The sequence below is a fragment of the Pygocentrus nattereri genome, chromosome 13 (assembly GCF_015220715.1).
Source record: "Pygocentrus nattereri isolate fPygNat1 chromosome 13, fPygNat1.pri, whole genome shotgun sequence".
Taxonomy (NCBI): Eukaryota; Metazoa; Chordata; class Actinopteri; order Characiformes; family Serrasalmidae; genus Pygocentrus; species Pygocentrus nattereri.
In genome coordinates, this window is record NC_051223.1 from 41,182,616 (window position 1) to 41,208,779 (window position 26,164).

Below are 26,164 nucleotides of genomic sequence, written 5' to 3' on the forward strand. Positions count from 1 at the left end.
CAACACACTACAACACAATACAGTACACTACACTGCAATACACTACAATACACTACAGTACACTACAACACACTACAGTCCAAAGACACGCAGTCAGGCCAACTGGACATGGTAAATTGCCCCTGTTTGTGTGTGTGTGTGTGTGTGTGTGTGTGTGTTATTAGGTTGTGTATATCTGACACCCTGTCCAGTTGGTGGTGATGCAGCTCTGCCTTGACGGGCGTTTGTTGATTTTAAATTGGCTTTATAAGTAAGTCCGACTTTGCTTGGCCTGTGGATCAGTACTGAAGTGTATGTTTAAATTAAAAACCCACGTCATTTAAACTGTTTACATCAGCTTTGTTCATAAAGACGTCTTCATCGTTTAAACCTGGAGGAGCTCCGAGCAGCTGCGCTGATTTCATTCAGTCCTGACCGGGAACCACAGACCCCAGAACCAGCAGCAGGAAATCATTTGTTGAGCTATAATTCGGGGAAATCTGCCAGAGTTTGTTTCCCAGTGATTAAACCCAGCCGTCCACAGCCCTGCTGCCCTGGGTGGACACAAACGGGGCCAAACTGGCTGCAGTAGAATAATAATGTGGAGAAAGACTGAAGAGAGTAAATATATGTTTGTGATGGTAAAAGTATAGCAAAAAAAAGATGAGCTTGGAATTACGTTTTAATAAGAACGGTACATAAAAATAGGAAACGTTGAGATAAATGAGACCAATCAGGAGGACCAATTACACAACAAATCAGTAAATATTAGTAATAAAAATAAGTAAATAAAACTGCTCAGCACAGAAAACATTAATAGTAATGATAAAATGATAAAATAATAAAAATAAGTATAATAAGTGACAAAAAATTGTAAATCAACTAAGACAATAGCTAAAATAAATCATATAACAAACTAAAATATTAAAAAAATAATCAAAATCAACCAAGTCAGTTGCAGCTGAGTGGAGGTGGTTTACAGATTAAAGTTTATTTAGAGATATGAGGTTTTAAAGGTTTTACGCCACTGAGCTGGACTAGAAATGATGATGACTGTCGCCGTGGTAACTTAAATAAGGCCTGCTCTTCATTTAGACCAACAAAAGCTTGTCCAACTCAGCAACAGTACAGAAGAACAGCAGGGAAGGCGTGGTCTCTTTAAATGATGTAGCCTCAGTTTGTGTAATGAGCTGTTTTAATATGAATTATTTTAATGGTAATATTAATTTATTTAATGATGCTAGCGAATTTTAGGATTATTGTAATGATCCAAATAAAATGAAAGTTAGACTTTTCAAAAGAAGTGTGTTATATTACGAAAAATCAGGTCTGCTTTACAGAAAACAAAAATATATAGTTTTATTAAATTCTGATGCATAATTTAAAGCATAGCTTTCAAAAAAAATCTTACAAAAACCTTAAAAATGTGGAAAAATCAGTACAAGTTTATGGGAAAAACTTAATTCCGGGGAGTATGTATCACGAGTGGTGGCTGTCATCTGTCAGTCTCTCATATTTCTCAATTTTCATATTTTTTTGCATAATTTGAAAAGTCTCATTACCCTTTGTATCGTGTTAAATGGATCAACAGCAATGCTCTAAAAATCACTTTGTGGAAAAGAAACCTTTTTCTATTAATTTCCATTTCATAACCAGGTGCTTTACCTTGTAGTTCTACAGTTACAGACTGTAGTCCATCTGTTTCTCTGATACTCTGTTACCCTGTTCTTCAGTGGTCAGGACCCCCATGGACCCTCACAGAGCAGGTACTGTTTGGGTGGTGGGTCATTCTCAGCACTGCAGTAACACTGACGTGGTGGTGGTGTGTTAGTGTGTGTTGTGCTGGTACAAGTTGCCTGGCTTGTAGTTGCTAGGCAACCTGTCACAGCTGTTGAAAGAAAGTCTTAAACTCAAAATTCTTTAAGATGAACTAGCAAAGTTTACTTCTCAGCTCAGAGTAGCCCAGCCCTCTCCCTCTCCCTCTCTCCCTCTCTCTCTCCCTCACTCTCTCTCTTTCTGATTCTCTCTCTTTCTCTCTATCTCTCTCTCTCACACACTCCCTCCCTCTCTTTCTCTCTCTCTCTCTCTCTCTCTCTCTCTCTCTCTCTCTCTCTCTCTCTCCCTCCCTCCCTCTCTCTCTCTCTCTCTCTCTCTCCCTCCCTCCCTCTCTCTCTCTCTCTCCCTCCCTCCCTCTCTCTCTCTCTCTCTCTCTCTCTCCCTCCCTCCCTCCCTCCCTCCCTCTCTCTCTCTCTCTCTCCCTCCCTCCCTCTCTCTCTCTCTCTCCCTCCCTGTGGTGTGTGATGGTGAGAGGGTGGACTGGGCTGTGGTGTGTGATGTTGAGAGGGTGAACTGGGCTGTGGTGTGTGTTGGTGCGAGGGTGGACTGGGCTGTGGTGTGTGTTGGTGAGAGGGTGGACTGGGCTGTGGTGTGTGTTGGTGAGAGGGTGGACTGGGCTGTGGTGTGTGATGGAGAGAGGGTGGACTGGGCTGTGGTGTGTGTTGGTGAGAGGGTGGACTGGGCTGTGTGTTGGTGAGAGGGTGGACTGGGCTGTGGTGTGTGATGGTGAGAGGGTGAACTGGGCTGTGGTGTGTGATGGTGAGAGGGTGGACTGGGCTGTGGTGTGTGATAGTGAGAGGGTGGACTGGGCTGTGGTGTGTGTTGGTGAGAGGGTGGACTGGGCTGTGGTGTGTGATGGTGAGAGGGTGGTCTGGGCTGTGGTGTGTGTTGGTGAGAGGGTGGACTGGGCTGTGGTGTGTGTTGGTGAGAGGGTGGACTGGGCTGTGGTGTGTGTTGGTGAGAGGATGGACTGGGCTGTGGTGTGTGTTGGTGAGAAGGTGGACTGGGCTGTGTGATGGTGAGAGGGTGGACTGGGCTGTGGTGTGTGTTGGTGAGAGGGTGGACTGGGCTGTGGTGTGTGATGGTGAAAGGGTGGACTGGGCTGTGGTGTGTGATGGTGAGAGGGTGGACTGGGCTGTGGTGTGTGATGGTGAGAGGGTGGACTGGGCTCTGGTGTGTGTTGGTGAGAGGGTGGACTGGGCTGTGGTGTGTGTTGGTGAGAGGGTGGACTGGGCTGTGTGATGGTGAGAGGGTGGACTGGGCTGTGGTGTGTGATGGTGAGAGGGTGGACTGGGCTCTGGTGTGTGATGGTGAGAGGGTGGACTGGGCTGTGGTGTGTGATGGTGAGAGGGTGGACTGGGCTGTGGTGTGTGATGGTGAGAGGGTGGACTGGGCTGTGGTGTGTGATGGTGAGAGGGTGGACTGGGCTGTGGTGTGTGTTGGTGAGAGGGTGGACTGGGCTGTGTGATGGTGAGAGGGTGGACTGCGCTGTGGTGTGTGATGGTGAGAGGGTGGACTGGGCTGTGGTGTGTGTTGGTGAGAGGGTGGACTGGGCTGTGGTGTGTGATGGTGAGAGGGTGGACTGGGCTGTGGTGTGTGTTGGTGAGAGGGTGGACTGGGCTGTGGTGTGTGATGGTGAGAGGGTGGACTGGGCTGTGTGATGGTGAGAGGGTGGACTGGGCTGTGTGATGGTGAGAGGGTGGACTGGGCTGTGGTGTGTGATGGTGAGAGGGTGGACTGGGCTGTGGTGTGTGGTGAGAGGATGGACTGGGCTGTGGTTTGAAGGTGATGTTTATCTGTGAGGGGTCTGAGGGGGTCTGTCTCTGGGTGTGTGCGGTTGCTGAGATACGCTGTGTGGTGGTTGGACTCTGGGTGTGCCTGTGAAGTGATGGTGGAAGTTTAAAGCTTGTTTTTTCACAGGGAGGTAGAGAGGAAACTCGCCCAGCTCTGCTCTGGACGCCAGATTTGGCTGCATTGCGAAGTACTTCTAAAATATTTACAAAATTCTAAATGAAACTTTTCTGTGAGCGTCAAGTCCCATAATGTGTCTTTATGATAAACGATTGGTCCCCATACTTCGCTGCCATACAGGAGTGCATTCGTTGTCTTGCTGAAGTTCCCAGATGCATTGATTAACAGTCCTGAGTAATTATATTCCGTGGTGTGCTGTAATGAAGTCTCAGGATTTTGATTTGTGTGATCCATCCATCCATCCATCCATCCATCCATTTTCTAAGCCGCTTCTCTGTCAGGGTCGCGGGGGGGTGCTGGAGCCTATCCCAGCAGTCTTCGGGCGGAAGGCAGGATACACCCTGGACAGGTCGCCAGTCCATCACAGGGCAGACAGACAGACAGACACAGACAGTCACTCACACACTCACATCCAGGGGCAGTGTAACATATACAATTGCCCTGGCCGCATGTCTTTGGACTGTGGGAGGAAACCGGAGAACCCGGAGGAAACCCACGCAGACACGGGGAGAACATGCAGACTCCACACAGAGAGGACCCCGGTCACCCGGCCGGGGAATCGAACCCAGGCCCTCCTCGCTGTGAGGCGACAGCGCTACCCACCACGCCACCGTGCCACCTGATTTGTGTGATCTGACTTTTTTATTGAAAAATCATAATTTTGGTTTTATTGATGTCTAGTGCCCAATTTTGACAATATTCTTGTAATAAGTTGATGTGTTTTTGTAAGCCTTGTGCTGTAGGAGCTAGCAAGTCCAGATCGTCTGTGTATAAAAGGAAATTTCTTTCTTTCTTATTCAGCTCTAGTCCTAAATTCGGTGACCGTTCCAGGGTTGTGGCCAGGTGGTTGATTCTGTTCTTTTGTTCCCTAATTTAATTGCACATTTGTTATCATTATATTTGGATTGAAGTCCAATGTGCCAAACAGAATCAAAAGCCTTTTTAAGGTCGACGAAACAGGCAAATATTTTCCCTTTGTTTTGTTGATGGACGTGTTTTTGAATGAGTGTATGGAAGGTGTAGATATGATCTGTTGTCCTGTGTTTTGGTAAGAAGCCGATTTGGCCTTTTGATAGTGTGTTATGTTCCATTAAATATGCTAATGATCTCTTGTTTAGTAAACTACAGAAGACTTGGCCTGTATTGCTGTTCTCACACAAACCTCTGCAGTTCTGTGGGTCGAATTTCTCACTGTTTTTATATCTTGGGGTAATGAGGCCTCGATTCCAGATCTCAGGGAGAATTCCACCTTTGAGCCCTTGATTGTGCAGTCTCAGGATGGCTGATTGTATTTTGGGACTGCTGTGTTTTAACATTTCATTCTTAATGTTGTCGACTCCACACACTTTCCCGCTTTTAAGAGCTGTGAGTGTTTCTCGTCGCTCCTCTGTGGTGATGGGACAGTCTAGAGGGCAGTGGTTATTTTTTACTGCTGATTCTAAATTGGTCATTTTTCTGAGATTGTGGCCTGGTTTGAGTTTAAATGATGACATTCTGGGTTTTTATGAAGCTCTTTTTGCCGTTTTTAATTGGGGTAATACTGGAATGGGCTGTATTGTATTTGTTCCAAATATTCCAAAAGGAATTTTCATTAGTGGCCTTTTCCATTTTACTGAATTCATTCTTCATATATTGCTTTTTTGGTACTAATTAATTTTTTATATTGTTGCAGTGCTTGGAGGTATTCTAGTCTAGCTTGTTGGCCAGTTTGATTTCTATTGGACGGTTTTTGTAAGGTTTTCTTTGATATTAAACCTTTTGAGTCAAACCATCTCTCCTAGTTAGTTTTTTTGGTTCTTACTGTCTGTAGTTTTGATTTTCAAAGGTGTCTTCTAAGTCATAAGGAGAATTTGGAGGTATATACTCTCACTGGCCACCTGTTCTGATGTGAGCGTGTTCTGATGGAGGTGCCTGGAGTCCTGCGTAGTGGTTTGGGCAGAGAGAATTGATGTGGTTATTCCATGTGTCTTGTAAGATGATTAAATCTCTATTATATACATTATTTACATAATCAGGATTCGTCAGTTTTGAACCAAATGTTGATGAGAATGAACCTTCAGTATTCCAACAACTGACTGAGAATGAAGCCACTGTCAATTACAGGTGTTTCACGAAGAGGTGTCTGATCTATAACCTGACCATATGATGGGATAGTCACTGATTCTCTAATGATCTCCAGTGAGTTCATAGTAATGACTAATGGATCTGGAGAGAAAAGTAATATAAATAAATAAATCTGAGTAAAACACTAATAAGTAGAACTAGGTAAGTCGTTTGTGACAGAGCACAAACTCTCTCTCTCTCTCTCTCTCTCTCTCTCTCTCTCTCTCTCTCTCTCTCTCTCTCTCTCTCTCTCTGTCTCTCTCCCTCTCTCTCTCTCTCTCTCTCTCTCTCTCTCTCTCTCTCTCTCTCTCTGTCTCTCTCCCTCTCTCTCTCTCTCTCTCTCTCTCTCTCTCTCTCTCTCTCTCTCTCTCTCTGTCTCTCTCCCTCTCTCTCTCTCTCTCTGTCTGTCTCTCTCTGTCTCTCTCTCTCTCTCTCTCTCCCTCTCTCTCTCTCTCTCTCTCTCTCTCTCTGTCTCTCTCCCTCTCTCTCTCTCTCTGTCTCTCTCTCTCTCTCTCTGTCTCTCTCCCTCTCTCTCTCTCTCTCTCTCTCTCTCTCTCTCTCTCTCTCTCTCTCTCTCTCTCTCTCTCTGTCTCTCTCCCTCTCTCTCTCTCTCTCTCTCTCTCTCTCTCTCTCTCTCTCTCTCTCTCTCTCTCTCTCTCTCTCTCTCTGTCTCTCTCCCTCTCTCTCTCTCTCTCTGTCTGTCTCTCTCTCTCTGTCTCTCTCCCTCTCTCTCTCTCTCTCTCTCTCTCTCTCTCTCTGTCTCTCTCCCTCTCTCTCTCTCTCTCTCTCTCTCTCTCTCTCTCTCTCTCTCTCTCTGTCTCTCTCCCCTCTCTCTCTCTCTCTCTCTCTCTCTCTCTCTCTCTCTGTCTCTCTCCCTCTCTCTCTCTCTCTCTCTCTCTCTCTCTGTCTCTCTCCCTCTCTCTCTCTCTCTCTGTCTGTCTCTCTCTGTCTCTCTCTCTCTCTCTCTCTCCCTCTCTCTCTCTCTCTCTCTCTCTCTCTCTCTCTCCCTCTCTCTGTTCTCTCTCTCTCTCTCTCTCTCTGTTCTCTCTGTTCTCTCTCTCTCTCTCTCTCTCTGTTCTCTCTGTTCTCTCTCTCTCTCTCTCTCTCTCTCCCTCTCTCTCTCTCGCTCCCCCTCTCTCTCTCTCTCTCTCTCTCTCTCGCTCCCCCTCTCTCTCTCTCTCCCTCTCTCTGTTCTCTCTCTCTCTGGTCACACATGTCAGTGTATCACGGCCGTGCTGATAAGCTGGTTGAGCTATCGCTATGACAACAGCAGCAGGCTTTCTCTTTGGCCCTGCTGCTGAGTTCCTGCGTTCCTCCACTGTCGTTCTCTCCATTCCTTACTTTTCACTCTCAGTGAAATTTGCTGTATTGACATGGCAAATGTACAATTGTGTTGTCAAAGCACAACAAAAATGACTTGTATATTAAAAGCTAATAAAAAGATAAATAACAATAAAACTAAATACAAACCAGGATTAATATATGATGATGAAGAATTAAGAGGAGAAAGTGTTAGTCATCAATTAATAATATAAAAGTATAAGTAATAATAAAACAGAACTTATTAAATGTGTGTGTGTGTGTGTGTGTGTGTGTGTGTGTGTGTGTGTGTGTGTGTAGTTTCTAACGGATTCAGCTACTTCAGCTTTCTCTCCGTCTGTCAGCGTGCGGTTGTGTATGGATGACTAAGATTAAGATGAAGTGACCCTTATTAGTCGGGGAACTTTCACCTCCACATTTAACCCATTCATGAAGTTGGGGGTTAGGTGTCTTGCTCACCTCAGTCATGTGCTGTCGGCTCTGGGGATCGAACCGGCGACCTTCCGGTCACGATTCTTTACATCCAAATCAGGTGGTGGCTGTTTATTATTTATTTGTTTTTTTACGCCAAAGTTTGACTTGTCCTGGTGGTGTTTGTCCTCTTCAGCAGGCGCTAGAACAATAATTCTACATGTTGCACATTTATTCAAATTCATCAACATTATAAGACAATAATTTCAACCATGTGTTCCAAAAAACACAACAGGTGTAGCTTCAGTGTCTGTCGTACTACACACACACAAAAGAAGTCGTTCCACTGCAGTATGGAAAAAACGTTCACTGCTGGAGCCAAATCAGGTGCACCCTGTCCTGTTTGAACACCTAATACTATGAGTATTACCAATAAGTGGACCACAAAACAGCAACCTTTCATTTAATGGCTTTCATATTATGAACTTATCAAATATGAAGTCCAGCAACAGCAACATTTCACAATAATTGGCAGCCAAGATTACCAAGTCAGCTCATTTGTACCCTGTCTGATTGCCTGATGGGTCAAACTCAGCATACTGTAAAATGAAAACGACAGTTTCCAGTGAGTAGATATAAAAATAACACACATTTTGGTGTAAAGTCAGTCAGACTATGAACATATTGTCGCTGTCCAGTGAAAAACATGTATCTCCATTTTTGCTCTTTTTACTGCATGATTTGAGCTCAGCAGCAGCTCCTTGACATTCTGTGCAAATTGCAAGATGATTGGACCAACAGAAATGCTCCAGAATTGCTTGGAATAAAAACTCTTTCCATTAACTTGCATTGAAAGTAAAGAACGTTTTTGCCCTCTCCTGTAAAATTACTATTTTGGAGATACTTGTTTTTCGCTGTACAGCAACGAAATGAAGGATAAGGTCCATTTACTGCAGCATTTTATTATAAAGTCTGCATTTTAATTTTCAATGCCGATTAAGGTTCATGTACCCGAGGAGGGTCATGGCCAAAAAATAGCAATGTTGGGTGAACTTGCAAAAGATGCTTGGACCCCGCAGATCGCCGCTTGTTTCCCAGGACTTGTCTTGGTTTAAATAGTATTCGTACTCTGACTTTTCTTGGTCCTGACAGCATTTGTACTCGGCCCTGGTCCAGATTGTGTGTTTGTACTTGGGCTTGTCTTGATCTCTAGTATTGACCTGGACAGTGATGCCCAGACAGACGGTGATGATGTTGGTCACTGCGGTTTTAGTAAGATGTTAGTCTCTCCATGCTGAGTTTCTGCCGTGGGTGCAATGTGCGTGTCTCTCTCGAGCTCACGCCTGCTGGTCTCTTTAGATGACATTAAAAATGAGAGATGTTTTTTCGTCGTGTGCGATGCTGTGCTCTCTGTATTTCCCTCCTTTAGTCATGTAATGTCAATGAAACATTCAAATGTCATCAAGCAGCTAATTGGGAACACGATTTGTTTCCTACATTTTTTTTATTATTGACATTATCGATAATGTTGATTAGTTGTTGCAGCCCTGAGATCAATCCCCTCCTCGAGAGGTACAGCCTCGATCTGCAGCTAATGAGGCTGTTAGAGTGGGCAGAGATTGTCCTGTTCAGTACGCTGGTAGCAATCTGGGGTCTTTTATCAGAGTGGGGGGGGTGGATTGAGGATCTCAGTAAATGAATGTCTCATAATTTAGAGCTGAATCAGTGTTATGGTTATTGGTTTATCGAAATGTGCATGGGTACGTACCATTTATTGATCCTAGTTAAGCCCAGTCACATTTCTTATTTATCCCTCTCCCTTGTTTTCTGGGGGCCGTCGTGGGCTGGAGGTCAGGGAACCAGCCCATAATCAGTTCGATCCCCTGAACCCCCCCAACTTCACCCCAGGATACTGTGGATAGGGATGCTTACTGCCCCCTAATAAGGGTCACTTAATCTTAATCTAATTAAAATCCTTCCTGGCTTCTTGTGTCTCACTGTTGGGACATTATAGCCCAGAACAAGAACCTGGAGAATCTCTGACTTCAGCTTCACATCACTGAAGAATTAGGGGAGGTGATAATAAATAACTGCCCCCCTCTTTGAAGGCGTCTGATCCCTAAATGTAACTAAAGCCCAGCAGTGAGGAGCTGAACTTTCCCCTCCTCTGCTGTCCCTGCAGACGGGCAGGGTCGCCTACAGAGCGGCGCTAGTAGCTGTTAATGAAGTGATGCTCTTTTATTAGAGGGTCTCATTTCAGAGGAAGATCTCAACCACTGCCCTGTAGCTCAGTAACAAGGGGCAGCACTCCAAAACAAGGGGTAGGGGTGAAAAGGAGAAATTTGTGTGTGGCATTTGGTGCCAAATCAGTTGAGCTGAACTAGGAAAGCTCTGTAACTGATGGTGCTGAGTTAGTATCTCTGCTGTAGCCCCACTCAGCTAGTACTGCAGTAGGTGCTTCTGGTGGGATTTTGGTCTTAATCTCTGTCTCTCTGCAGGTATCAGGCCTCAGATCATGAACGGACCCTCGTTGCACCCTCGCCCCCTGGTGGCGCTGTTGGACGGCCGTGACTGTACAGTGGAGATGCCCATTCTCAAGGACCTGGCAACCGTGGCATTCTGCGACGCTCAGTCCACACAAGAGATACACGAAAAGGTACACAACCCCGAAGATAAACTTTAGTGGGAGGACAGTAATGAAATTTAACCTTTTTATCCATACGTCTGCAGGTTTATCCATACGTCTGTATGTTTATCCATACGTCTGCAGGTTTATCCATACGTCTGTATGTTTATCCATACATCTGTATGTTTATCCATACGTCTGCAGGTTTATCCATACGTCTGTATGTTTATCCATACATCTGTATGTTTATCCATACGTCTGCAGGTTTATCCATACGTCTGTATGTTTATCCATACGTCTGTATATTTATCCATACGTCTGTATGTTTGTCCATACGTCTGTATGTTTGTCCATACGTCTGTATGTTTATCCATACATCAGTATGTTTATCCATACGTCTGTATGTTTATCCATACATGAGGAGCTTTTAGAGGGAGACGTGTGGTTCCCATCACCACCACTGTGAGCAGTTCTGACTCAGTAAGTTTCTCAAAGTGGAGTATTTCACACCGAAACGCTCTGTTTACATCTTAACCCGGTTAATTACACAGAAATGTTGAGAAGTTGGTCAAATTCCCTGTTAATAATCATTGAAACTGAGTATAGCACTATATAAAGTATTTGGACAGCCCTTTTAATGAGCGGGTTTAGCACCTTCAATGTGCATCAATCACTGATGCAGGTGTTCAGTTATAGAATCTCCATATGACACAATCTGGAGCAGCTGAACATGAGCCTGAGGTCACCATGCCCAATGCCCAGCATGGGCTACAGGGGTATAAAGCACCCCCCCCCCCCTCACTCACTCACTCACCTGCTCTGCTCGTTCTTTCTCATTTCTAGCATAAAGTGATTTTAATATGAAGAGCGTCTGGTCCTGTACTTCTTCTCTAATGGAGGGCTGCCTGGCCAGACGCCCGGCAGGGTAATTATCCAGCGTGTGGCTTCAGCAGCGCTTCTTTATTGCTCATTATGCAGACAGGCACAGGGGTCATTGAGACTGAATGGAGGCCGTGGAGATGCTGACCGCTAACTGCCCCGCTGCTGTCACATTCTCTCCTTGCGATCAGGACCCTGCCCTCGTCTCTGTGTTATTAAGCCGTTCGTTATGAAAACCGGCCGCTTTATAAAGAGGCTGTTGGTCGGAGACGTGGTGTGAGGGTGAGATGGAGAGAGATGGGAAAGATACGGGGTGTCTGATGCTCATATTCACCTTTATAGTGTTCTGTAAATGCTAATATCTGTTTTTGCAGGACTAAGTTTGATTGCAGCGTAAGGCTGAACGATGTCTCAGACCGGTATTATGACCGGGATTTAAATTCTGATTATTTTTGTTTTTAGCCAAGAACACCGGCGCGCTGATTAGTGTTGGCTGTAGGCTCAAACGCTGAACGTAGTGTGGTCAGCTGTGGTTGTGAGGATGTTTGGGTGCTTCTGACCGGTGTAACTCCTCTACAGGCAGTTCACGTTGCTGTGCTATTAGGTTATTAGGTTGTTTTAAAACTTGTACGCTAGAATTAAAATTGCAGCTCTTGCGATGTGAAAGTTTCAGAAAGTTGGAAGTTGTGACTTCAGTATGAATCAATTAACTCTTGTGGTGTTCAGGTCAGTCATTTTCAGTGTAGATCATATAAAATAACCCGTTTTCAGAGCTTCACTCTGTTCACCCCCCACACCTTTACATTACACACGTGGTGCTGGGCTGAACCCGCGGGGAGTGAAAGTGAGGAGGTGCTGTGTCCTTCACTCTGTTCTCCTCCTGCATGGCCTGCTGTTAGTGTGTGTGAGAGAGAGAGAGAGAGAGACAGAGAGACCGGCTGCTGACTGGCTACAGCTGCTAAAGGAGAACTCTACGCTGGACTTATTTTAGACATCTGGAATTTTAACATACATTATTCTGGATGCATTGATTTAATGAAACAGTAATGTAGTGGGTTCACCAGACCACTGAGTAACACACACAGCACCACACGGGTTTACCTTTCAACCCTGTTATAATGGTAGGCAAACATGAAAACTCAATTTTTATTCATTTAATAATTTATTGGAGTTTTCTTTATCAATTAATTAATTTATTTGTTTGTTTATTTATTTATTTATTTATTTACTGCACCTGAATATTGTTATGATGTGTTTAATCTCTCTGTTGAAAAATAAAACAAACATTAATAACCAAAAGAGGAAGTTCAGCGTTTTGATGTGTGCAGCAATATGAATGTCCTTCATTCATAACGATAACTGTAAAGCAAAGTCTACACAATTTCTCACTTACCCTAATTGTAGTCAGTCGGCTGAAACATCCACTGCTGTCGGGAACGAAACCTCAGATCTCCAAAAATGAAACTTTACAAGACGACGAAAAACATTCTTAACTTTTAATTTTCAATTAATTTATTAATAATTTTGGAGCATTTCTGTTTGTCCAATCATCTTGAAATTTTCACAAAACTAGACTTTTCTAAAAAAAATCACTAAAACTGAAGAACTGAAGCTTCGAAGCCAACACTGCTGACAAAACTGGCAAAAAATAAAAACACAACATAAATCTAGACTAAAAATCCAGCATTCCCAGTACCAGAGAGGAGCTGGTCATCGTGGGCACTGTTTATGTTTAATTATAGTAAACTGGTCGTTCATTATTAGATGGTGTCGGTGAGCTTACAAGGACTTTCTGAGTTCTGCGTGTCGAGTGTCCTGCCCACCAAGAGAGTGAGGCCACGGACGGCTTTAGCATCACCAGGGATGGAACTCACAATCTCCTGACAATAGGTCCAACGTTCCCGGGGCGCAAGTCAAATGTTTAAAACAGCCATTTTGTCAAACCACCTTGAGAGCCACAACGTTTCATGACCATTTTACCACCTTGTCTGTAAATATATCTCAGGATGTGCTGGTGTCCAAGTATAGTCCATAAATATAAGATAAACACAAACTCAGACTGGCTCTGCTCTGCTTTCAGCTTCAGCTCAGCTACAGCCGCTTTTCTCACATCTCCAGCAGGAAACTTCTCCACAGAATTAGATCAGGTTCTTAAAACGTCTCAGCGTTCAGCTTTTTATGAAGTCACGTCTGTTCTCCAGTTTCTACTTCAAATTTCCCATTCCACCTTAAATGGTGTGGCAGTTATACTCTGGCGCCTCAGGCACCATTTAAGGTGGAACGGAACAATTCGAACATGAAGCTGGCGAATGCGAATCTGACTTCAGCCTCGAGACTTTAGCGTTCGTCAGTTTCTGGTCGCAGATTAAACGTATCAGGAAACCAGCTGGAGTGACTATAAACACTAATCAGTCCATTCATCTCCAAATTATCGATGTCCGTCTTAAATCTCTCTCTTTGCCGTTTCGTAGCTGCTAGCTGGGCGAGGCTGTAGTCTGTGTTGCTATGGTGACCAGCCGTCTGCGCTGATCTTCAGGGTTAAAGGGTGAATCAGCAGTTCTACATTAACTCCAGCGTTTAAGACCATTTACTGTTAAACTGTGTTGGGATCAGCAGAGCTTTATTTTACTGTAGAGGAGGATTATTTTATTATTACCTGCTGATCTGATTCAGCTGTGGAGCCACGACAGGGCAGTAGAAGAACCTCATGCGGCTCCAGAGCCTCATGTTGCTGACCCTTAGTTTGGACAGTTGAAAGTGGCCCTTTTTGATTGTTTCCAGCTGAACATTTTCAGACGGTGAAATTTTGGTGCATCCCCACTTATATAAGTTTAAATGGAGTTTGCTTAAGTTTATGGCTTGTGTTGTCCTGTTCAGTTCTCTAAGACTCCTTCACAATAATCTGATTATCTTTCTCAGCATCACAAAGAAATTCGGTTTTTACGACAGAGAAAACGACTCAACCCCTTCAAACACTCAGAACTTCATAGGCACACTTGAGAGTGAGGATGTGAACTAGAGACGACGCAGAGAGAAGCATATAGAGCGATGAGTCACTCAGTTCCATTAGTCTATAAAAGGCCGTGCAGAAGTGATGTCAGCTGTATTAGCCCACTGCTAATTACCCACCATACACTCCAGCGCACACTGTAAAGTCTTCTAAAAGTCTGACCTGTGTGACTTGGAAGGAAACTCATCTGAGCCGTGATGTGAGAAAATCACACATTCCTTAACACCAAATATGCCGGTCAGGCGTAACGTTCTGACCACCTCCTCGTTTCTACACTCACTGTCCACTTTATCAGCTCCACTGACCGTATAGCTGCACTCTGTAGTTCTACAGTTACAGACTGTAGTCCATCTGTTTCTCTGATACTCTGTTACCCTGTTCTTCACATTGTGAATGATCTCAGGTTCAGCGCTGATACACAAAATCCTTCTATTCTGGTTTTATTAGGTCGTAGTGCAGCTGTTGATACCGTTGACCATAATAATCCAGTGTCTTGAATGCTGGGTCCGGCCTGTCGGTTTGGTTTAAACCATGTTGAGGTAATAAGCAGCTCCAGGTTTCACTTGGAAATCATTCATCAAAAAGATTTGGGGGAGATGTCTTGTGGAGTCCCTTAAGGTTCAGTTTTAGGGCCTTTGCTTTTCTCTTTGTACATGCTACCTCTAAGAGATGTCAGATTTTCATAGCTATGCTGATGACACCCAGCTATATATTCCATTCCTTCTGAAGATCAAGACTCTGTAGACAGACTGACCAGCTGTGTGTGTCAGATATTTCTCAGTGTATCTCGGAAAATATTTTACAGTTAAATCATGATAAAATCTGAAATATTGATCGTTGGTACAGGAACTCTTTATGAGAAGCTCGGCTCTTTAGCTTCATCAACCAAACCTGCAGTGTAAAAGGAACGTTTGCAATGAGCCTCTTTGGATTTTTTGGTACAGAAACATCAGGCTAAATGTTTGAGAAATGATGACGGATGTGGAGTTGCGTTGACATAAAAGCTGCATGAATTCCGATCTGGCTGTTCAGACTGGGCCGTGTTGCCTCATATTGGTTACATATCCGATTTCAGTACCACATATGGAAGCGTCTCAAATTGGAATTGACAATGTCGGATTCATTCATTATTAAGCCTGTAGTGCTTCTTTGTGGCAGTGAGCTCTAATGAAGTATTGTAATTTGTTGCTTTGGCTCTAAATGTGTGAGGACTGCGTGTTGCAGGTGCTGAATGAGGCCGTCGGTGCAATGATGTACCACACCATCACTCTGACACGCGAAGACCTGGAGAAGTTTAAAGCTCTGCGCATCATCATCCGCATCGGCAGCGGCTACGACAACATCGACATCAAAGCTGCAGGGGAGCTCGGTATGACTTTTAAAAGGAATTCATTGTTATTTATTAACAATTTGGTGTCACTTTATTTGAAGACTGCCTACGAAGGGACTTCATAACACATTGAGTAACACTTATAAAGCAGTGTTTGAGTATTTATGACAGGTCAGTATTCACAAGATCACATAACCTGGTTTATGAAGTAAATAATATTGTATTGCCATAAGGGGCCACAATCTAATAGGACACGCCTTCGTTCCGTTTATAACAATGTTTTATGCATCAGTCATTTCTGGCCACGCGAGCTGATTGGTTGAGAGGCATCTAACTGCTGTTATTTCACCAGAACGTCACAAACACTATCACGCCACTGAGACGCCGTTGCTAAGCAACGACTCTGACAGCTGTAGGAGACGCTCGAGCCATTTAAACGTTTTTACTTCTGACTCTGCCACAAACAGAAAACGGACACTGTTAAGATCACATCTGACCGACAGCCGATTTGGTCCGACTCTGAAGACGAGACGATGCTAAATTCCCAAACTGTCGTCGCCACTGAGCAGCTTTTCAGTCGGCAGCTGTGACAGAAGAACAGCTGAACAACCTGGAATCAGCCAGAAATGAACCCAACACCATTCGCCAAACTAAACGGGCTGTAAGAAGCTTCACAGACCGGCTGGAACAAAACAACATTAATACTGATCTGGACAAACTGACCAAACTGAGCTGAACCTGATATTGGGTCAGTTTTACTGCTCAGTCTGATTTGGTCCGACTCTGAAGATCAGACACGTCTGGCGAATGGTGTTGGGTTCATTTCTGGCTGATTCCAGGTTGTTCAGCTGTTCTTCTGTCACAGCTGCCGACTGAAAAGCTGCTCAGTGGAGACGACAGTTTGGGAATTTAGTGTGAGGAGCCGGAGAATGAACTGCCGGCTGAGCAGCGAGTGGGTGGAGCTCGTGTTAGTGTATGTTGTGCTGGTACGAGTGGATCAGACACAGCAGTGCTGCTGGAGTTTTTCCATGATACCTGCTCTGTGGTGGTCCTGTGGGTCCACGACAAAGAGTGTAGAAACAAGGTAGGGGTACCTAGTAAAGTGCTCCATAAACTGCAGCTGTCGAAACAAAACCTTGTATTTTCACAAGTTTTTCAGTTTTTTCCATTATTTGAAAATTTCTATTGTCGTTTACATTGTGTGTAAATTTGATAATGATTGAAGTAAAAATGTCTGGTTCCATTGACTTACTTTAAAAGTAAAGTAGGTTTTTCCTTCTCCTGTAAAGTTACCATATATATTTATATATATATTTATATATGTACACACACACACTTACAGGCAACTGTATAAAGTGTAGGGCTACATACAGTGGGGGAAAAGTATTCAGTCAGTCACCAGTTGTGTAAGTTCTCCCACTTAAAGATGAGAGAGAAAATCACAAATTATTTGCAAATAAATTCTTTAAAAATCAGACGATGTGATTTTCTGATATTTTTTCCTCATTTTGTCTCTCATAGTTGAGGTCTACCTATGATGTCAATTACAGGCCTTTCTCATATTTTTAAGTGGGAGAACTTGCACAACTGGTGACTGACTGAATACTTTTCCCCCCTGTATGAGGTCAGGACGAGACTTTTTAAATAGATTTTTAGAGACTATAGATATATAATAGATGAATTGTATTTACTATTTCTGTTCTGAGTAGTAAAGCAGCAGCATGGCCTTTTAAAAGGAACTACAGCAACAGAAAGACAGAACAATGAGTTTCTACCTGTTTCAGGTTCAAAACCGGCGTCTCCACTGCAGCACTGGTCAAAAGTAGAAGCACCACTGCGATACCAGTAACTTCAACTTAACTGACCAAAATTGAGCTCACACTATAAATAAAATAAACCCAAAGCTCAAGTAGAAATACAGTGATATATGGAGCTCTTTCAACTGGCCTCTATCTTATAAATGACATATGGCTTCATAACAATGTTATAAATGACACAATGCCTGTCAGTTTAGTTTAAGGGTCCCTATGAAGGCAGCCTTCAAATAAAGTGTTACCAGTAATCAGAAATCGCATCAAACCTTAACATGTGCCTGAAAGATCAGCTGAAGAGTGTGTGTGTGTGTGTGTGTGTGTGTGTGTGTGTGTGTGTGTGTGTGTGTGTGTGTGTGTGTGTGTGTTGAAATGCACTGAGACCCATTTCAGTGCTTCTAAGATTTAGATCAGAGCATTGCAGCTCAAATAATGTAGCAAATATCATAAATGGATCATTTCACACCAAATCACCAAGGATGTGTCCGGTCACATTGAGGATTTCCATGAAGAAAGTCCAGCAGATTAAAAATAAAGCTCTCTTTACTGACAAGCCCAGTGTCTGTTTGGTAGCTGCTGATTTTAAGGCTCTAAAAGCTCTTTGTGGAACCATCTACAGCACATTTATCATATTTCCCATCAGAAAAGAGGAATGACTGCATATGATCATAAAATGTCAGGATTTTTAATGTTGCATAATAATTGGCTCTGTTGTTTATTGCACCGAATGCCAATCGTGTGTTTGGCTGCAGGTATTGCGGTGTGTAATATCCCGTCGGCGGCGGTGGAGGAGACGGCCGACTCGACTCTGTGTCACATCCTGAACCTGTACCGCCGGAACACGTGGCTGTACCAGGCTCTCCGGGAGGGCACGCGGGTCCAGAGCGTGGAGCAGATCAGAGAGGTGGCATCAGGAGCCGCGAGAATCCGAGGGGAAACACTCGGACTCATCGGCTTCGGTCAGGAACGCCAGCGCATGCACACGTTTTAATGCACAGCTGTTTATTTGCCGAGTTTAATGTGCTGAAAGTAAAGAGACCGTCCAAACGCACATTTAGCATTTTTTGTCTTGTTTTATATGTTGTATACATTTTTTATATGTTTATATTTTGCTTTGTTAAACTCAACGAATAACTAGAAGGTGTGGTTGGCTTAAGCCCAATCCCATTCAGTCTGCATTCTCACTCTCAGCCTGCTCTCTCAGTCTGCATTCTCACTCTGTCTGCAGTCTCAGTCTGTATTCTCAGCCTTGTACTGTAGTCCAAGTCTCAGTCTACAGTCTCTGTCTGTATTCTCACTCTGTATGTAGTCTTAGTCTGCAGTCTGTATTCTCAGTCTTAGACTGCAGTCTAAGTCTCAGTCTGCTGTCTCAGTCTGTATTCTCACTCTCAGCCTGCTCTCTCAGTCTGTATTCTCAGCCTTGTACTGTAGTCCAAGTCTCAGTCTACAGTCTCTGTCTGTATTCTCACTCTGTATGTAGTCTTAGTCTGCAGTCTGTATTCTCAGTCTTAGACTGCAGTCTAAGTCTCAGTCTGCTGTCTCAGTCTGTATTCTCACTCTCAGCCTGCTCTCTCAGTCTGTATTCTCAGCCTTGTACTGTAGTCCAAGTCTCAGTCTACAGTCTCTGTCTGTATTCTCACTCTGTATGTAGTCTTAGTCTGCAGTCTGTATTCTCAGTCTTAGACTGCAGTCTAAGTCTCAGAGCATTCTCAGTCTGCAGTCTGTCTGTATTCTCACTCTCAGTCTGTTTTCTCAGTCTGCAGTCTCACTCTCAGTCTGTATTCTCAGTCTGCAGTCTCACTCTCAGTTTGCAGTCTGTATTCTCACTCTCAATCTGCAGTCTGTCTGTAGTCTTACCCTCAGCCTGCAGTCTGCCTTTTATTCTCACTCAGTCTGCAGTCTGTCTGTAGTCTCACTCTCAGTCTGCAGTTTCAGTCTGCAGTCTGCTTTATGGTTTTAGCTGCTTTTGCAGTGGACATTATAGTTTTAATTGAGTTTTCATGTTTTTTGAAAAGTGCCTTCTTTTGTTTCACCCCACTGAACCACCGTGATGAGCCCAGAAAACAAACGTCCCCCTGGACAAATTGAAAATGAATTTTCGTTCTGCACAGTAGACTAAAGAACTTTCCCAAACTTTAAATATCCGAAAGATGACGATGTCTTCTGTTGTGCCAGTTTAGCATGGCTTAAAAGGCAGAACTTCTCAGGGGGAAATGGACCCGTCCACTCTGAGCAGTACCAACTAAATGTTCACTGTAGTAGTTGTTTGGATTCCCTGCAGCACAGTCATAGCTTATCACATGAACTGGACACTCAACACGTGGATGTAGTGACTCTAAGCTCTAAAAGCGAATGGGATTGGATGCTTGTCCAACCTAGCAACCGTTGCTACGACAGTGTATTAAAGAGAGTGAATGCAGCTGATGGAGTGCTCTGGCCTTTGTGGTGATGTTACTTGTATCTGCTCGGTTTGCGTGCAGCTCGTGTGTGTTGTTTGTTTGTTTGTTTTGCTTGTTTGTTTACTGTGGTGTTTATTGGCGGCAGGGCGCTCTGGGCAGGCGGTGGCGGTCAGGGCGAAGGTGTTTGGCTTCAACGTGCTCTTCTACGACCCGTACCTGCAGGACGGTCTGGAACGCTCTCTAGGCGTGCAGAGAGTCTACACACTGCAGGACCTGCTCTACCAGAGCGACTGCGTGTCCCTGCACTGCAACCTAAACGAGCACAACCACCACCTGATCAACGACTTCACCATCAAACAGGTGCACACACACTCACTATCACACGCTACATACACACCACTGCTGCACAGCGCTGGGAATATCCACCACCTGGGGCAGCTTGATTTTCTGCTCTCGCTCAAAGATGGAAGCTTTCAGTGCTGTTTATCTGATGGGGCAGTTTGGGGGTCGACCAGCTCTTCCGGGTGGTTGTTAGGAGTTTTTTGGACTTCGGTTTTGGAATCTCCAGTTTTTTCTCTTATTTTCATTGGGCTTTGAGCTTCGTTGTGCGCGTGGATTATATCTAATCTTCTCGGAGGTGAGCTGAGTGAGGGCTCTGAGTCTCGCCCAGCGCTGCAGGTCTTTAACGCGCGCTGTAATGAGCTGTAATGTGATCCGTACGCGTTGGGCAGGTTGGTCTTCTGCAGGGTAGCTTAAGCTCAGTAAAGCTGGAAACACATTCATTCCTTTGCTCTGCAATTAGCACCAACCCACGACTCCAGCACAGATACACACTCGCTGCTCTGGGTGTGTGTGTGTGTGTGTGTGTGTGTGTGTGTGTGTGTGTGTGTGTGTGTGTGTGTGTGTGTGTGTGTGTGTGTGTGTGTGTGTGTCATTCTGAGAGGGGGTGTAATTGTGTGTAAAAGCCCTCTCCCATCTGTTAATCTGCCCTGCCCCCTACAGGTCACAGAAAAAATATCTCCCTTTATCTCTTTCCTTTCTGTCTCCTTCTTACTGTCTTACTCTCTCTCTCTCTCTCTCTCTTTCTCTTTTTTCTCTCTCCTGTCCTATTCTCTTACTCTTACTCTCTCTCTTTTTTCTCTCCTATCCTATTCTCTTACTCTCTCTCGCTCTCTCTTACTCTCTCTTTTTTCTCTCCTATCCTATTCTCTTACTCTCTCTCTCTCTCTCTTACTCTCTCTCTTTTTTCTCTCCTATCCTATTCTCTTACTCTCTCTCACTCTCTCTTACTCTCTCTCTTTTTTCTCTCCTATCCTATTCTCTTACTCTCTCTCTTTCTCTTTTTTCTCTCTCCTGTCCTATTCTCTTACTCTTTCTCTCTCTCTCTTACTCTCTCTTTTCTCTCTCCTATCCTATTCTCTTACTCTCTCTCTCTTTCTCTTTTTTCTCTCTCCTATCCTATTCTCTTACTCTCTCTCTCTTTCTCTTTTTTCTCTCTCCTGTCCTATTCTCTTACTCTCTCTCTCTCTCTCTCTCTTACTCTCTCTTTTTTCTCTCCTATCCTATTCTCTTACTCTCTCTCGCGCTCTCTCTCTCTCTCTCTCTCTTTTTTCTCTCTCCTGTCCTATGCTCTTACTCTCTCTCGCGCTCTCTCTCTCTCTCTTTTCTCTCTCCTGTCCTATTCTCTTACTCTCTGTGTGTGTGTTTGTGTGTGTGTGTGTGTGTGTGTGTGTGTGTGTGTGTGCTGCAGATGCGTCAGGGAGCGTTCCTGGTGAACACGGCTCGAGGGGGTCTGGTGGATGAGAAGGCTTTGGCTCAGGCTCTGAAGGAGGGGAGGATACGTGGAGCTGCGCTCGACGTCCACGAGACGGAACCGTTCAGGTGTGTATCGCGCAGATCGGTCCAGTTTAACACAGAATTACGAAGAGTTCGGTCACATTAGCGTCCCCTCCCATTTTGGGGGAAATTTGTTGCTGGCATCATTGATGTGTTTTGAAGGTGTGTTTACGTGGTGAACGATAAATATACCTGCACACCCCTTTATTTCTGACTTCATTAACTCTGCGCAACGTGTTCCACACTGCCCATATGAGAAGTGTTATTAAATACCTCTGACGTAGAGCTGGACAGCGACAGTGTTTCATGTTGTTGTGATAAATTATATCACACTGTCACAGTATGCACTGCAGTATGGGAGTTTCACCCAGAGGGGCTATGCATTTATTGTGCCGTTTCACTTGTAATTATGACTTGGAATGGGAACACATTTATGATAATTCTGCCAGCACATAAAGGCAGCGATATATACAGTTCTGCTTTTGAGCTGGAAGGTCCTTCTCCTCTTTAGTGTAGAGGACACAGTGTCCATGATTTCCTAAAGAATTTCAGATGTTGGTTCGTCAGACCACAGGACACTTTTCCACTTCCCCTCAGTCCATTTTAAAGGAGCTCAGGCCCAGAGAAGGTGGCAGCGTTTCTGGATCCTGTTTATATTTGGGTTCTTCTTTGTGTTTTAGAGTTTAACAGCGTTTGTGGATGCAGTGATGAACTGTGTTCACAGACAGTGGTTTTCAGAAGTGTTTCTGAGCCCATGCAGTGATTTCCACTGTCTGTCAACATCAAAAGACCAACATGTATGATTCTAATTGGTGACTATCATTAATAATTTAACCAGGTTTTTGTAGCATGTTTAAAATGCCATTCATAAACAAATGATCTATAAAATCTCCCTCTGTGTGTGTGTGTGTGTGTGTGTGTGTGTGTGTGTGTGTGTGTGTGTGTGTGTGTGTAGTTTTGCGCAGGGTCCGCTGAAGGACGCCCCTAATTTGATCTGTACGCCGCACACAGCCTGGTACAGTGAGCAGGCCTCTCTGGAAATGAGAGAAGCAGCCGCTACAGAGATCCGCAGAGCCATCACTGGTACTGTCCTCCTCTCTCTCTCTCCGTCAGAGCTGGACGTTCTCAGTTTCTGTCAGTAATTATTCTCCGCTCCTTACGCAGTAACCAGTTGCCAGTAACCAGTTGCCAGTAACCAGCTGTTTATTGAGTCGTCTGCAGTTTGTTTTGCACTGTACTGTCTGTCTGTGTTGCTGTTCCACAGGTCCCCAAACGTGTGTCCTCCATTATATCTTACTGCAGATACGGATCAAACACCCTTTTGGATGAGCGTTTGTTGTACTGGGAGGGGGTTAGGTTGTACTGGGAGGGGGTTAGGTTGTACTGGGAGGGGGTTAGGTTGTACTGGAAGGGAGTTAGGTTGTACTGGGAGGGGGTTAGGTTGTACTGGGAGGGGGTTAGGTTGTACTGGAAGGGGGTTAGGTTGTACTGGGAGGGGGTTAGGTTGTACTGGAAGGGAGTTAGGTTGTACTGGAAGGGGGTTAGGTTGTACTGGGAGGGGGTTAGGTTGTACTGGGAGGGGGTTAGGTTGTACTGGAAGGGGGTTAGGTTGTACTGGAAGGGGGTTAGGTTGTACTGGGAGGGGGTTAGGTTGTACTGGAAGGGGGTTAGGTTGTACTGGGAGGGGGTTAGGTTGTACTGGGAGGGGGTTAGGTTGTACTGGGAGGGGGTTAGGTTGTACTGGAAGGGAGTTAGGTTGTACTGGGAGGGGGTTAGGTTGTACTGGGAGGGGGTTAGGTTGTACTGGAAGGGAGTTAGGTTGTACTGGGAGGGGGTTAGGTTGTACTGGGAGGGGGTTAGGTTGTACTGGAAGGGGGTTAGGTTGTACTGGGAGGGGGTTACGTTGTACTGGGAGGGGGTTAGGTTGTACTGGAAGGGAGTTAGGTTGTACTGGGAGGGGGTTAGGTTGTACTGGGAGGGGGTTAGGATCTTCTGGGAGGGGTTTTGGTTGTCGAATGTGTCTTGGAGACAGTTTCATTTATGCTTCTATAACATTGTGGCTCAAATGCATCTCTGACCCTCTGAAGGGGTTTGAGTGATCTGATGTATTTCTGTTTTAAATGCGTCTTGGCTGCGTTTACACTCCAGCAGTACTGCTGTCTGATCCACTCATACCAGCACAACATACATTAATACACCACCACGTCAGTGTTACTGCAGTGCTGAGAATGACCCACCACCCAAACAGAACGTCAGAACGTTATGCGTTATCAGTGTTATAACATTGATAAGACTGGACACTCCTGGTTTAAGACAATAATAAAATATAGAAGGGAGTGTAATTAGTTACAGAATTTCTCTCTCCTTCTCAGGTCGGATCCCAGACAGTCTAAGAAACTGTGTCAATAAGGAGTTTTTTGTTACAACAGCGACTTGGGGAGTGATGGACCAGCCAGGTGTTCACCCTGAACTTAACGGTGCCGCCTACAGGTAAACCACTGAACTACATCTGCTCTCACGTGAACACACCCAGCTGTGCACATCTTTGGCTGTCCTCCGTGTTTATTCTTTGCTTATGCATAACATTTTCATCTAAGCATGACCGTTTTCAGCTCTGTGTTAATTGTAACTCTGTTTAAAGCCTTTTTCGTGTGTATTTGTTCAGTATCATATCATTACCCCAGTCTGCACATGACCAGAAAGTCCTCTGTAAAATGAGGATGGCTCCTACACAGATGGAGCCCAGACCTGGGTTAATATACTCTGAGGGTGACCTTTCTTAGTGAAGTCTGACCAGGTCCTGCGATAAAATGAACGGTGAATTTTATCCAGACCCCTTTATTTAAGCTGTGATTTGCCTTTTTTGGTACCAGCTGGACTTCACACATGTCCATTTTGGTGTCCATAGGTTCCTTCTTTACTTCTGCACTGGTGTTTAGCAGCAGCGGTAGCTACAAATGATGTGCGGTTCAGAGTGTGGATCACATTCACGCTTCAAGGCTAGAAGCGTTTTGGCTCTGTGATGTATTTTTGTCCTTACTTATAGATAAACCAGGCATGGGCAATGAATGACATTACACGTGCATTTTATTTATCATTCATGTGGTTATTTATTGTCCTTTAGCAGGCCGTTTAAAATTAAATTAGTCCTGTCTATTTTTCTGTCATTTCTCCTTCCCAACACGGCGATTATCGCCTTTAAAGCGCAGTCATTAAGTTACTTGTCAGTCACCGCTGACATCCGTTACATCGCCCTATTGCCCAGGCCTCGATAACAGCTTTCACAGAGTGTCACAAACCGCATTAGCAAGGATACCCATGTGCCCTGGAATATCTGGATTACACCAGTTTTCCAGTGATGGAAAACGGCTGTAAAATAAAGAAAAAAAAACTGATAGAAATGAAGTAGAAACGTTAGCAAGGTCCTGGACTGTCACCCCACTGACCTTTAATATTTGAATAGAATTCTCCTCAGATCTTAAGCCCCATTTGAGCGCTCTTAGTTGTTGTAGGTTGAAAAGCTTCAGTGTCACCTGTCAAGTGTGGACAGATTACTGACCTATCAGAGTGACTGGTACAGTGAAGATGTATGAAGGCACTAAAACTGCTTGTAGTGCGTGATGTTTACTAATACTCCACTGAAACTTGTGATGATGGGATGGAAAATGGTTTGTGTCCTTGTTTTAATCAGTAGACAGTTGTAAGGTGTTATATTGTTGACTTCACTGTTAAGTATGTTGGCAGATGTGAGCCATTCTAAGTTTCTAAGAAGAGCAACAGCTGCAGCATATAGTCCGGCGTGTGGGATGGTTTAGACACTATTACTTGTTAGCTTGACATTGGCTTCCTAACTCCAGTGCAAAACTATAGAAGCAAACTTCACCAAACATGTCTTGGCTGATCAGCTACATTTGGGAAAAGAGCTCTAACTGTAAACCTGGCTTTTCGTTAGGCTGTTCCTTTAAGTATCGTCAGTACAGAACTCTTTCAACCTGAGTGAAACTAGTGTGAGAATTCTCCATAACACAGCTTCTGAACTCTGACTCCCAACCCCAAACACCCCCCACCTCTGATTCTCTCTCTCAGCCAAGTGAGCCAGACCCTCCAGGCCATCACTACTGGTGTCCCCCAAGATAAAATCAATGCCTAAATCACCAGCAGGTAAATACTGTTTATCAAGATCAACAACCTGTCCACTTAGAATTCCTTTCTCTGTCGCTTACGCTCTCTGTGATCCCTCTCTATCTTCCCATAGAGTTATAAACCAGCCGGTCATACTCCAGTAGAGTTATAAACCAGCCGGTCATACTCCAGTAGAGTTATAAACCAGCCGGTCATACTCCAGTAGAGTTATAAACCAGCCGGTCATACTCCAGTAGAGTTATAAACCAGTCGGTCATACTCCAGTAGAGGTATAAACCAGCCGGTCATACTCCAGTAGAGGTATAAACCAGTCGGTCATACTCCAGTAGAGTTATAAACCAGCCGGTCATACTCCAGTAGAGTTATAAACCAGTCGGTCATACTCCAGTAGAGGTATAAACCAGCCGGTCATACTCCAGTAGAGGTATAAACCAGCCGGTCATACTCCAGTAGACTTATAAACCAGCCGGTCATACTCCAGTAGAGGTATAAACCAGCCGGTCATACTCC

The 26,164-nt window shown here is 44.5% G+C and overlaps 1 protein-coding gene across 5 annotated transcripts in view; it reads left to right on the top strand.

The window, feature by feature from the left end:
• Positions 1 to 26,164, top strand: part of ctbp2l (C-terminal binding protein 2, like) — a 187,979-nt gene that overhangs the window by 152,598 nt on the left and 9,217 nt on the right. For 3 of the 5 annotated variants that reach the window (XM_037544299.1, XM_037544300.1, XM_037544301.1), the window contains 7 exons: positions 10,119 to 10,276; positions 15,360 to 15,504; positions 18,029 to 18,235; positions 19,821 to 20,035; positions 21,426 to 21,556; positions 22,467 to 22,594; positions 23,884 to 24,001. In XM_037544299.1, the coding sequence (XP_037400196.1) occupies positions 10,119 to 10,276; positions 15,360 to 15,504; positions 18,029 to 18,235; positions 19,821 to 20,035; positions 21,426 to 21,556; positions 22,467 to 22,594; positions 23,884 to 24,001 (1,102 nt within the window). Of the gene's footprint in view, positions 1 to 10,118; positions 10,277 to 15,359; positions 15,505 to 18,028; positions 18,236 to 19,820; positions 20,036 to 21,425; positions 21,557 to 22,466; positions 22,595 to 23,883; positions 24,002 to 25,597; positions 25,673 to 26,164 lie in introns of all 5 variants that reach the window. The other 2 variants (XM_037544302.1, XM_037544298.1) reach the window with 1 other exon arrangement.